The 14,866-nt window shown below is 34.4% G+C and overlaps 1 protein-coding gene across 1 annotated transcript in view; it reads right to left on the reverse strand.

Moving 5' to 3' along the window:
* Positions 1-661: 661 nt before the first annotated feature.
* The window catches only part of LOC142972203 (23 kDa integral membrane protein-like), a 36,932-nt gene continuing 22,727 nt past the window's right edge, over positions 662-14,866 (reverse strand). Inside the window, exon 6 of the mRNA XM_076113090.1 lies at positions 662-3,434. Within this exon, the coding sequence (XP_075969205.1) occupies positions 3,270-3,434 (165 nt within the window). The 3' untranslated portion in view covers positions 662-3,269. The remainder of the gene's footprint in view (positions 3,435-14,866) is intronic.

A 14,866-nucleotide genomic window follows, 5' to 3' on the forward strand; every position in this document is an offset into this window, starting at 1 on the left:
AAGTTTTTAACTGTTGTTATTGTTTACTTTTCACTGCAATAATACTGGCAAGGTTAATTTGACAATCGAAATAATTCATTCGATACAATAAATAAATTGTAATTTAGTAATTTATCTTTGAACTTTACAGATAAAATTATTAAAAAGGTTCTTGAACCACCCTTAGCGTTTCAAAGATGTTATGCGTCTTATTCCAATAGTGATAAAGTCGAAAATCTAATTTGAGATGAAGAAATTTTGCATTATATCTCTACAAAAACACTTGTGAAACGATTACTCTAGGTAGGTGGCGGAAAATCACGATCATTTCCGATTGGAGTCAAGGCTGGCGCGTTTTTAGACGGTCAAGTGGATAATAGGCATAATGAGTGCTGACCTAAGTGCTATGCGTTGGTTCCACGTTCCATCGTCTTGGAGATAACCTTTGACATTGACAGGAGCTGTCAAATTTTGGGGGGAATTCCCGAATAATATTTTTCTGACGGCATTTCTAAGAATCAGTGTTCTAAGATTTTTGAGCAGTTTTTTTAGAAAATTTATTAGAAGCTCAAGTATTCCCTTTCAAATAAAATATTTATATAGACCCTCTAGGCTAGTATTTGAAGTGGTTAGTTGAACTAAGTAGTACCTACGGGTTGTCTTGAAATTAAAACAATTTAACTTCGATAAAATTATTTATTGGTATTAAAATGTAGAAAATAGGTAGTTAAAAATATTCTATATCCTTAATACAAAATTACTAATAGGCACTAGGTATCTTAGGGTAATAAAATCACATTTATTTAATGCACACAACCAACAGTCACTCGTGAATAATATAATTAAACTAAATAAATAGAATTTTATGACTACAATACAAAGATATCTATGCACTACAATAAAATATAAATGTATTGCTCATTTCACAATATTTTATCAAAATGGCTTAAAAAATATATTAACCTAAACTTCAGTTTCGCCACAACCGTACTATTTTGTAAACTTATTGCATTTAAATCATAATTAGGTAGGTACCTACTTAAAATTAAAAGCCAGTAAAATTTATTTTCTTCTTATTTCCCCTCTGAAAAATGGCCAATGTCTCATGCATATTATTAGCGTACCTAGGTACCTGCCTAATCTTTTTTCGTTTAAGAGAATTTTAATTTTACCTTTGCATAAAATGAACAAAATAAATTTATTGAACCGAGCAAGAATTGGCTGGAAATCCTACAGAATGCTTACAAAATAATTAGTTTATTATAATAATTGCAAATATAATATACCTAGTCATTCATTTATTAAAGACATGACAGTGTCCGTAATAGGATTTCTCACGATCCATTAAATAATGAATTTTTAATTGACCAAAACTGGAAATAATTAACTGAACATTTTCATAAAGTTTTAGTAAAAGTCAATTCAGTCATTGCCTAATTATATTGTTTAATAAATTTTTTGAGTAATATAAGGATTTTGTAGTGCGTTTCTTATTTCATTGTTTAAAAAAAAAAACAAAAGAAAAATGGCGGCAAGATTTTGACATATTTTTTTTCGTTCAGAATCTTCAAGAACTGAACATTGAATTTCAAACTGTTTACATAATTTCATCTTACGTTCACAAACATTCGTCATAGATAAAACTTAATTACTATCATTAAGTCGTAAACCTCGTACAGTCATTGAAAAAAAACATCCGATGTTGTATGAATCATATCTTTTACAGGAAGTTATCAGCAAAGAGTATTATGCTGTCATCTTTAAATCTTGAATGAAGGTTGTTGATCTAATTTACCTGTCTTGATTGCGTATAGTGGTAGTACCTACGTATATTCTGTCAACTTAGTAAAGAGCCTTGCGCGATTAATCTAGATTATAATTAACAATTTGATGAATATTCAAATCAAAGTAGCTGTATTAAACAGGCTACTGTCAGCTGCATAAGTCACTGATGATCTTTACAGCCGCAAACTTTGCAAAAAAGGCTCTCTACTAAGTTGTTTGACTATATTTACACACTTTTTAATTTGTTTGTGTAAATATAATAATAGCAGAAAGTCACTGTGAAGGCTTTAGAGGAGTACGAGTGATGAATATGTAACTACGACGGCTGTCGGAACGGACAACGAACGAACGGACGAACGGTCTATCTGTTCCGTAAATGTGAAATAAAAAATATGCTTATTAATACATAATTATGATATGACTGTAGGCCAATTAAAATAAATAAACATATTGTCACAATTCACTATCAACATTCCATTTATATAAATAACTCATTAGAACATACTTAAATTCAATTACATTGCTATATTTCTCGCATTTTAATAAATACAGGATAATATAATTCCGACGAATATTATTCAGCTTTTTAACTATTTTGGTACATTTCAATACCACCTCCCTTTCTTCTCTTATTATTCGAAAAATATAGGCATAAGATGTTTCTAGAACAATAATTACTAATTACTGCTAAAATTGGCTCATAGAGAACTAGACTTATAGACTGTTTTCATCGGCACTGAACTTTTCTTTAAGAATAAATTTTGACGTTTAAGACAGAAACCAGTCCATTGAATGTCAGTAACGTCAAATGAATTCTGCAAATATGTAAAGTTATCATTCAAAAATAAACTCTAATTCGGATTAATTGTTCATTGATTTAAAAGATTATTTACTCAGCTACTTAGTTATCTAGTCACGGGAATACGGCCTTATCATACAAGTTTAGACAAGGTGATGTATTACAACATGTGTTAGTTGGCTAAGATTGACTGACAGTAAGGGCTAGACATACATATTAATAGGCCTTCATCTCAAGGCACTGTTGAAAGTAATTGAAGCTTTGATATGTTACCTCTCTTGTTGACAAAAGAAAGTGCTTGATATAAGCTTACATAAATGTCATAATTTTGACGTTATTCGTTTTAAAAGCACGTTTACAAACGTCAACTCAAAACGCCGGCCTGTACCGCTTCTTAGGTTTGACGTAAAAACGAAATTGTAACTTTATCTTGATTATTGGCACCTATAACTTACTTACTCATAAGCCTTCACCGATCGGGAAGCACTTTACTATGAGATAGACAGTCTTTGGAGCGAAGCCCAGCCATATCCATAGAGGGTACGATAAACGTCAACCTTTTAGCTGCTGTCAATGAAGACAGCAAAGCCGAAAAGCATATTCTAAGCCTTTCTTCAGCAATGTATGCCTTCCAGTGCAAAAAGAGATAGAAATATACGGATATCTGCTTACACAACAGAAATTACCACTAGTTTATTACATTCTACTAATACTTGGGCAAGGTATGTGCAGGAGCGGTCGGGGCAGCCAGGAGGGAATCGTCTGGAGACGCGAACGTCGCCTCCCGTATTGACGAGGAGTTTCGTATTGACGCACGACGCTTCTCCTTGATCGCGTGCGCGAGGAAAAACGTGCAGAATATACCCGTACTCTGAAACAAAAGAAATGTATTTAAAAATGTATTTAATACTTTTATGCTGGAATTGAAAGACCTCGACGATGTTTGACAACCTTCGTGGTGCGGTAGTTAAAATGGTCGCCACGCCACTACCTTTGCTCCGGGAGGAAGTGGGTTCGATTCCCACAAAGAACAATTAATTTGTGCGATCCACAAATAGTGGTCTCCGGTCTGGTTGTGCTTTGCGCTCGTAGTTTGTATGTTTGTAACAGTCCTAGCGACTGGTTCTATTCAATGGCGTTTTATTGATTTTATATGAGTTTAAACGCTCTTAAATAGATAAACTACCACTTAATGTACCTAAGAAACCGTAGTCAAATAATACAATCGGTTATATTTGAATAAAAAAATGTATGTTTCCTATCTCGTCATGTTGTCTATATGTTTTCCCTCCTAAATAAGTACCATACTTTACCATAATGGTTCATTTAAAAATTATTTATCCTGTTAACACACTGAACAATTATTTTACATGACCGCAATACCAAATTGCGTATCAAAATACAAAATAAAATGGACAAAACACAATAATTTAATTTAATTGACAGATAAGTATTACAATAATTTTATTACATATTGTACTAATATTTTTTTTTTACTTTATCCTCACACTGTATTACGCTGGGCACAAAGCGGGACTTTGTGAAATACATACATATAACATACATAACATCACACTTCCTGTACTTGAAGACAAGACAGAGTTGCATGAAATATGTAGGTACACCCGCGTTTCGCCATCAACAATGTTAGTCCCATTTAATAGGAGCCTATTAAACGCCCGGTAGTCTTATCAAACGCCGTGATACTATTCAGATGTTTTTTTAACCAATTAGTGTCTCACTGCTGAACAAAACCTGATTAAGAATAATCTAAATTAAATTAGAAAAAAGACTAACACAATAACATTTGTCCGACCTGGGAATTGAACCTTCTCGTGGTCAGTAGTCAGCATACTACCGACCGTGCCACAAAGGCAGTTTGTGAAACACAAAATATTGATTTTACAGACCCCTAGATGTCCTAGTTGTGGAATTAGGGCTCCGTCTGTCCTTGTACGACTTGGCCTTGGAGTCGCAAAACGTTCACGAAGTACGAATAAGAACAACTGGCTTAGTGTCAAGGACAATAACTTTTGTGGGTATATTTTTACGTAAGACTTACATAAATAAAGATCGTAAAAAAGGTTGGGATACAATTATCTCTACTAAAAAGTCTGATGAATTCACTATTATATTGAAGAGGCTGTCAAACGTGTGTAAAATGCAACCCTACATCGTTTTCAGGGGAACTACCCGAACTACCAACCGATATTAGGGGATTACAGATTTACGGACGGATTCCGTAACTGTATGAGAAAGGAGTGTAAAAATCTGAATAAGTAAGTACCTCCTTAAGTAAGGAAAAGATTTTATGTAAGTACTAGCTGACCCGCGCAACTTCGCTTGCGTCACATAAGAGAGAATGGGTCAGAATTTTCAACGTTTTTGTAACACTTTTTACTGTTACTCTGCCCCTATCGGTCGTAGCGTGATGATACAAAATATGCTTTTATTTTTCACGAAAAATATTATCAAAATTATTTATATCTCATAATATATTATGTAACGAAGTTGCGCTAAGGCATATCCGTTATTAAAACAGTTGCCATGACAACGGAATTTTGTTAATTCAATGTCATTATAATATTGATTATCCGGGACTTCGTTCGCCACCTGAATTTTCCCGGGAAATGCGTCATTTTCCCGGGATAAAAAGTAGCCTATGTCCTTTCTCGAGTATCAAAATATCTCCATACCAAATTTCATGCAAATTGGTTCAGTAGTTTAGGCGTGATTGACTAGCAGACAGACAGACAGACAGACAGACAGACAGACAGAGTTACTTTCGCATTTATAATATTAGTATGGATTATCAATACTAATTTATCCATTCTTATAACTTCTCAACTGTGCCACCAGCCAGAACTATTAGTTAAAATTAAATGCATCAAACAATTGAGTCGCCCATTAAAAGCTAAAAATATGTGACAGCAACTAAATACGAGTGCTGACAGACATGTCATAATATTTAGTAAAGTATATCACTCAACGAATATTGTAAGTTACGATGTACGTCTTATCGCTCTTTTGAACCGAAGTGCCGCTTTAGTAAAAAACTAATATGTTTGATGGATAAGGGAGGAAACAAAAAAGGGTAAAGGTGAATTATTGGTAAGTTAGGTTAAAAGTAAGACGAGAGTTTTATAAACAAAAGTAGAAACTACTTTATTATGTAACATAAAGGCTGTTCCGATTTCAGTCTTATATAGTCAGACGTACTTTAAGACAGTTTTAATTATAAACAGTACCTATAGTACAATACATATTAAATTCTGCTTGTAACTACATTTGGGTAAAAAAAGATCTTAAGTTTTTTTTTCTGTTTTAATTCAGATTACTAACTATCTGTGTACCAAGTTTATACATAGGTACATAACAAGTTAACAACACAACCTTTGTATTTATTATAGTAGCGGGATTCTGTAATATATTATTCTACTTACAAGAGAGTAAGAATAGTGCCCCATGCGTCTATGAGGCACTATTCTTACTCAAATTTTCATAGGTAGTCGACTTTACATTGGACTATCTTAAAACAGTGACTATTCTGATTAATCAGAAAGGAAAAACGTCAACAGGTTTTAGCAATAAAACGAACCATTTAAAAATAATAAAAGCTGTTTTTCCAGTCAGACATCTCTATAAAAACGATTAAACGAATGATTGAGCTTACATTTAAAATTGAAATGATCGTAATAATATTATAACCATGACTAATTCAGTCCTTGTTTCTCTCACCAAAAACATCCGTTATTCTAATAAAATTACCTATTTAGATAAAAACAATAAGATTTTTTTTTACGTGGATTTTGTTTAAGACAACACTTCCCTGAATTTTAGTATTTAAAGTAGGTACAAACTATTGAGTATCTTAGAAATTTAACAAAAGACATTATTCAATATTAGTCGATCATTTTTTCATCCCACGTCAAAACGGCCATTTGCAATTTACCTACGTGCATCAAAACTTTAGCATCGATAAAAGCATTGAGGTTAATAGATTTTATCCTTAGATTTTCCTCAATATCAACGCCCTATAATCTGTTAAGCTCGGAGCGGCGCCATCCCGACGAACCAATTAATAAATGTCTATTACGTCATCGTACTCTACTGTACCAACAATCTGTGCTGTATGGTTTGCAAGTGGGAAAGCTGTGTCCTTGTTTATTTATCCCTGTTTATGTTTCTATCCTGCGATTATACAATATGTTTTTATTTTTGTTTTTGAGTTTCGCGGTGTTCGTTGTAAAAAATATGAGGTTAGGAGAGCTTTATTCTAAGGAGTTTGGAAAAGCTTTAGCACTAGTTCACTAGCGTAAAAATTTAATTATTTGTATCTTTTGTCTATATACCGAAACAAAATAAACCGAGCGTATTCATCCCCAATCAAGTATGACCATGCTCTAGGAATACATTTTATGTCCCGAAAAGTACCTAGGTAAGACAGTTTTCGCTTTTATCGGTTCATGTATTTCGTCATTAATAGTTTTCCACTACATTCAAGCTCTATATTTAAAGTTTTAAGTGTTGTCGTAATATTGGTACTACACTTATCAAAAGAATGCCAACCTCAGCATAATAGGCAAAGGCATACGATACAGCCGCCCACGAGGCAGTTAACACAATAAGTGTTAATGGACGCTAGGCGACAGCGCACCGCGATAATGGGTTGAGGATATCCCATAGGATTGAGTAGATTAATAGCTTTTGTTGTTTACAGTTCAGCCAGTTATACGGTTAATTGTGATTTATTGATGCTATAACGATGTGGAGTAAACAAAATATTATAGCACTTTAACACCAGACGGGTGATGGATATTTTTTTAATAATAGACTAACTGCAGATATGTTTTGGAGGGTTTCTGCCCGCGACGTAGCATAGGGTAGTATCATAAAGTGATTCAATCCAGGTTATAATAAATTATTTGCGAGCCAAATACGATAAAACTGTATCAGCAGTCTTTGCGTGAATGAGTAACAAACACATATCCATTCTAACAAGAGACATCAGAAGATAACATTCAAATTTCTGTGATCATGACAAACTTTCGCATGCATAATTTTTGAGTAAAGTTTTTCTAATCAATCTCCAATTCATTAAAAATTACACAGTCATTACATTTTGAAATACCAACTACTATATAAAAATCTACGTTTCTTTAATCATCTTTAAACCGAGTAAATCAACAGCTCAAACGCGGGCAAAAGCGCTTTGAACATTTCAAACGGGCCTGTGTGATTGAGGGTTCAAGTATCCGAGGTCGTTTCCTCGCGGTGCGGTACTAACGGTGTAGCAATTGCACCCACCCACGGGAGCGCAAGTGGCGGGTGAACTAATGAGCTGAATCCGAGCCCGGAGCCCCCTCACACGGAATTAGTGAACATGTTACTGCTTTATCAAACCCGAGTTTTAAAACCGTGATATGATTTTTTGTAATGCCTTGGAAGTCCTACTATTACTAAAACTTTGGTTGATTCTTACCACGATTTAATTAGTTTCAAAGCCACTTAGGTACATATATTGAAATTTTAATCTTTTAGAGCTATTGTAATTCGCGAAAGTGTAGTAAACCAAAACTATTTAGATATGAAAATTATCGAATATCGTAATTGTAACGAAAATCGGTATAGGCCAGGCCCAGACCATAGAACGCCTATTGGTCTGGGTGGTTGTGTATATACGACGGCGATTTACGAGGGCTCGGGTTTACGCTAAGGAAATTGAGTTTTCTAATTTCCATAGTATTCTCAATAGTAGCCTGGAGTTTGGAGCCATAGACTATACCAAGAATGCAATATTTAACCATAAATGTAGCTAGAAACAAATTATTTAAACCGTACGTATACATACGTAGATAGAAATAACAATAAATAAAATTAAATTGTTATCGTGATGCGTGCCGTAACTTTAAAAAAAACAACAACTATTCTATTGTTCTACAGTTTTTGCACATTTTTTCCGCCATCTTAGACAATGGTGCGAATAGGTAAATTCCGTTTTGCCATCACCTGACGTAGATAACTGCATATTTAGCTAAGAATAACCAATATCATACGAGTATCATAATGTGCGTAAAGGAATGCAAAATATATTTTGCTATCCATTTATGGATTGCCAGACCTTTTACAAAGACAGAAAACCAAACCTAGCGACCCCTTTACGTACGTCGTACATTAAATAAATAATAAATTTAACCCATTACTGTCCCACTGCTGGGCAAGGGTCTCCTCCCGTAATGAGGGAGGGGTTAGGCCTTGAGTCCACCACGCTGGCGAAGTGCGGGTTGGGGACTTTGCATGCCCTCAATAAATGTATTAAACAAATTTTAGGCATGCAAGGTTTCCTCACGATGTTTTTCTTTCACCGTTGGAGCATGTGATAATTATTTCTAATACACACATAACTTCGAAAAGCCATTGGTGTGTTGCCTCGGATTCGAACCTGCGACCACTGGCATGGGAGGTGTCAACTAATACCACTCGGCTATCACTGCGTTAATAATAAATAGGGAGAGCAATCTTGAATTTTAAAAAGGCAACGCTTGAATTAAAAGTAAGAAACAAAATACCCGCCTTTTATGTCGGTGTAAAGTGTCAACTGTCACTGTCAAAATATCTCAACAAACAGTTCCACGAACAACACAATACGACATCCCAAACAGTGACGTCATTGTTCACTGGACCTAATGCAAATAATAAACAAAACTTGATCTCCATTCTCATATACTTGCTGACTAAATTAATTTATTATAAGCTGTTAATAAGCATCCTGCTATATGCTACATGCTTAATGCTATCAATGGGGAAGTACTGAGAAGAAATGTGACGTCATGTTGAGGAATTCGTTGGCTGACATTGTGTTTCCTTTGCTTGTTTATGCGTTGTGGTACCTACTTATAAGTTCACGGTAATTTTTTTTTATAGATATAAGTACATAATTTATTTAGTTTTAAGTGGTTCTAGTCGATATTTAGAAGAATTTAAAGTGTTCGTGAATTCGGGATGCAAGCTAAGACTTAAAACGCGTTTTTGTCCCCTTCATATTTTTAAGTTGTTTGTCGAGTCAAGAACCGACTCGAAATTAAATTACATAATTTTAAAATAGTGAGAGAGAATAACGAATGTGGTCGTGGGATAGATTAGAAATGGATTTTCAATAACTAAAAGTTATGCGAATAAAAGTAACTTGGTCTATTACCCTATCGACACACATTCGCATAGTACGTAGCGTACTACGAGAATACATTGTTAAATAATCAATAAACCATTCACAAATTAACAAAAGATTATTTGAATAACCATTCATACAATACATAATATGGAACAGAAGGAAATATATAAAATAGGTATTCTACACAGGTGATGTGTTACGTATAAACTGTAATAATTACCTTATTTATATCGCTACATAATTACATAATTGGTGCATTATCATATAACTACTAGGTTTTGCGCGCAATTCCGTCTGTATGGATTAGTGATTTTCTTTATTTATTGATTGATTATAATATTCAATAATGTTTTACAATTTATTCTTCTCACCAAGTTACATAGTTTAATTGTTAGCGAGATACGCTCCTTTCCATTAGTTTTACGGCTTATGTTACGTCAGGGACAAAACCACACATTATCTTAGAAGCAAATAACGTTGACAGACTGTCTAGGTTTCTAGATTTATATAAATTACCGAGATTAAGCAAAGCGGATGTTTTTACATTGCGATGTGATAAAACACTACAATTATAATAGTGTAGAGTAAATAATACACCCAATGCAGATACATTGTATACAATAGGATGATAGCAGGCTTTATGAATATAAAGCCTTTTGTATTGTTCTTTATAAATATAAAGCCTGCTATCATCTGCTAAGAGTAAATCTAGTCTAAACCTTTACCACTGTACAATAGTGATAAAAAAACCTCTGATTTCCTGTTCCATAGTGACATCGTGTGGAGGAAGTTTAACCCTATAACGGGAGGAATATCTTGAACTTGTTAGAAGGTGTCAGAATAAATCGAATTATTTGAAGTCAACACCGACGATACATGGCAATTTATCAGCGATCGAGTAGTAAAGGTCGCAGCGGTCAGTAATTAGTATCTCGTACAATTGACGGACGAATGACCTATTTCCTGAGCACGATATTGACATGAATGATACCACAGTTTACACAAATGGATAAACGTTTGACTTTTTTATTTATGTCCGGGAACAATAGTCAACATAAAGGAGGATAGAATTAGCTCTATTAAATACTAAGGTGTTCAAACTGAAAAGCATTTGTCTTGAAATGCAGGCATTTTTTTTCTGTAAAGGACAACTCCCGCATTAAAAATTGCTCTTGTGTCGCGGGGACTTTTACAAACATACAAACAACGGACACAAAGTGCAAACCAGACCCGAAATAATTATTCGTGGATCGCACAAATAATTGTTCTGTGTGGGAATCGAACCCACGACCTAGAGTAGCGGTATCGTAACGACCTAAACCGCTGCACCACGGAGGCAATTTTCATTTCTAGCTTCCTAATAACTTTTAATAAGGTTTGAATATAATTTCTTCAGTTTATAGTCGGTAGCCCAATGAATGCTCCTTGTAGTTTTGTAACACTGAAACCTAACTCCTGCGGTTCTCCAAACATTCGCGTTCCACATTTGAAATAATAACAATATGGCCGCCACCGGTTATTTCTGTCACTGCCGTATTTAGTTTTGTTTCAACATAACGTAAACTTCTGACGCATTAAATAAATTATTTGTATAAACATTTAAAATAAGTTCAAGGAATTACTAGCGCATTAAACGCATAGGTATATTTCTTGGAAAATAATAATAAACGTCATGGCTGTGTGACTCTCAAGGGAGGTGACGTAATGGCACTGATAAGAGGCATCTGTATCACTACATAGTATAAAACAAAGTCGCCCATTTTGTCTGTAGTCCCTTCGTATGCATAAAACTTTAAAACTACGCAACGGATTTTGATGCGGTTTTCACTAATAGAAAGAGTATTTTCTCCGACAGGTTTTTATATATAATTGAAATACATTGAAACTATATTAGCTGAGTTATAGCGATTTATGTCCAAGAAGTCAGAAAAAAAATCTAATTGAAGATTGCATTTGTGCGTGCGCCGCTTATACCGTTGGATACAAGTAAGAACAATGTATAGCAAAAACATTGGCCTTTATTAGTTCTACAAAAAAGTCCCCGATGACATATATCCAGCTTTTTTATTTAAGTCACAAAAACTACTTTTCTGTATTAAAAAAACATTTTATTCGTTGGGTGATGTTTAACTGGTGATATAACCAATAATACATAATATCCTTATCAAAATAAGTAAGTTCATCATCACGAGCATTTAATTTAGATTATTTTTGCAGTTTACAGTGTGTTATTTAGACATATAGTTTAGGAGATATCACGATATTAGTATTTTCGGCTATTATTTTTAGTTCCAGCAAGATCATAGGGAGATTATGATCAAACAGGCTGAAAATCAAGCCTTTAAAATCCACTACATTGAAGTATCTCTGCATTATGTCGTCCCAGAGAGAATTTCTGTTATTTTTTATTAATCTATACTAATATTATAAAGCTGAAGAGTTTGTTTGTTTGTTTGTTTGAACGCGCTAATCTCAGGAACTACTGGTCCGATTTGAAAAATTCTTTCAGTGTTAGATAGCCCATTTATTGAGGAAGGCTATAGGCATATCATCACGCTACGACCAATAGGAGCAGAGCAGCGGTAAAAAATATTACAAAAACGGGGAAAAAATTGACCCATTCTCTCTTATACGACGCAAACGAAGTTGCGCGGGTCAGCTAGTTTGTTATAAAGCTGTGCTGCGGCACATCTTAAAAATGGCGTCAGGGGTTCTAAGATCCCTAAATTATCTGATATTGTTCGCTAGTATGTAACATACGCAAGTGACAAAGGGGTCTAGAAGTCCTCGCGAGAGATTTTTGCTCAGCTCACTGATGCAGTATAAAAAAACTACGTTGAATAAAGGACCCAGAACTAAAAATAATGTATCTACCGAAACCATTTTTTTCGTGGATAGTGAAATAATCCCTGCTGAACACAAACTTTTTTACATCCCAGAAACATTAAAAGTACAACATTATCATCAACACAATTAAAAACTCTTTTATAATACAACTTATACCCGGGTTTTCCCACTCGTGACTTCCTCAATATGATTCGCAAATAAATCGCACTTATCATTGACGTGCAAAGGTCATATGATGCTTCACCTCATACAAGGCGCACTGACCTTCCACTGTTGAATCAGTAATTAACTGCCAATGACTCAGTAGCGGGTTATGGATTACAATACATTCTGCAATAGTTTAATTTTACCCTTCTGCCTGCGTATTAGGTATCTCAGTTGACAACTAGTAAACGTCAATTTGATAGCTACTACAATACATTGCTGCTTGGGTATACCATGGTACTTGTCATCATCTGAGAGAAGAAGCAATGTATTGATTAGTGGCTATCGGTTGTCAACTGAGATACATTTTAGCCCTCTAATTGGCAGATGTTTGATTGCGGATGAAGCTTATAAGATAGAAGGGATTTTACGTAGCAAGTGGAGTCTTCTTTAGACTTCTACGTATACTCAGCAATAATCAGTGGCGTAACTACAGGGTGGCAAGTCGGCAAAATGCCACGGGCCCCCAGCCGGAAGGGGCCCCCGGCCAGAGGAAAATCTTAAAATTTATTATTTGTAATGATTAGAAAAAAATCATCTTTTTTTTATTCATTTTTGTTACCTACTTAGTTGCATAAAAAGTAAAAAAATGTATTAAAAATTCAAAGAATTTGTAAAAAGAAGTGGTTCAGCTTTTTTATATTAGGGGAGGGGGCCCATCTGATGAATTTGCCACGGGCCTCGAACGGTAAATTACGCCACTGGCAATAATGTGTGATTTTGATATAGTTAACCCTGTACTGTTCTTTTGATGGACACAGGTCATACAGTTTTGGATGTTATGTTATCCAAGTGGAGGTTGGTTTAGCACATTTTAACAGGAAAAGTAATAACATCACGAAATTATTTGGTAACCCAAGGTGGGCTCAAGGCCCGAACTTGCTCTAAGAAGAAACCCTTGCCCAGCAGGGCGACAGAAATGTTTATAAAAAAAAAATAGTAAGTATAATTCGAGATAATAGTCCTAGATTCTAATAGAATTACCTAACATCTAAACACTATTACTATGGATTTAGAACAAAATAATTTCGTTATATTACAAACCAAGTTTATGAGACGAATACTTTACATCAAAATTATTCACAATCGTAATCCGTCGTCACGGTTTGCAGATATGACGTCAAGGTCCCAACACTCGGTGGGAAAATAAACTGACTCACAAAAACTATACGACCGCAGTTTGGTAGTATTTGTCACATTGTATTGTGATAACGCTTCCTTCCTTGAAACCTTGAACTAACACGTAAATTATGATTAACTTGTAGTACTAAGTAGGTAGGTATAATCTCTATTAAAACGTACATAAAATCACGACTCTTCATGGAGATAACCTGAGAAATAAGCACCACTTCTACGATTACCTGCTACGATTCCTACAAACCTCTTTTACTTTATTCACATCTTTCAAACAGGATTGTCTGCTAATACAAGTACCTGACCTTTTTGAAAAAAATCTCGATATCTGCTGCTTCTTTTACGGGCAGTATCATTCCCCAGTTTGTAGTATAAGTAGGTATTTTGATTTAATTATAGCATAGTTTCTGTGTCTATTCCAAGCAATTGTAATTGAATGCAATGCCATATAAGAAACAAATTAATCTATCAAATATTAATTAGTGCGAGAACTGCACAGAAGCCATTATGTGTATATTCATGTCGTAAGCCATAAATAACAAAAGAATAAGACAACGGACCGAAATTAAGAAACGCCTCTAAGAGTAATGAACCGAGCAGACGACCAAGTTTTACAATTTGGACTTTTTTATACGTAGACCTACTTTTACTTGTATAACAGATGTAACATAACGTAATGTATAATTTGATGCAAAAGGTAATAACTAGAATAAGCTAGTTTGGTTTAGTTCATGAAAGTATTGTGATGCTATTGAAAAGAATACTTGATACTAACAAGAAAAGTCTATCTATAATCCCCGATTGACATAACTCCAGCACAGCCGATTTTCCGCATTGAAAAGAACTTAAAAAAATCTAAATCTACACTCGTAACATGCACTAGATGGTATGAGTGCAGATCGAAATGCATTTTACTAGAATTCGAAATAACCCTTCAGAATATACCA

This window comes from Anticarsia gemmatalis, chromosome 4, assembly GCF_050436995.1.
Source record: "Anticarsia gemmatalis isolate Benzon Research Colony breed Stoneville strain chromosome 4, ilAntGemm2 primary, whole genome shotgun sequence".
In the NCBI taxonomy this organism is placed as follows: domain Eukaryota; kingdom Metazoa; phylum Arthropoda; class Insecta; order Lepidoptera; family Erebidae; genus Anticarsia; species Anticarsia gemmatalis.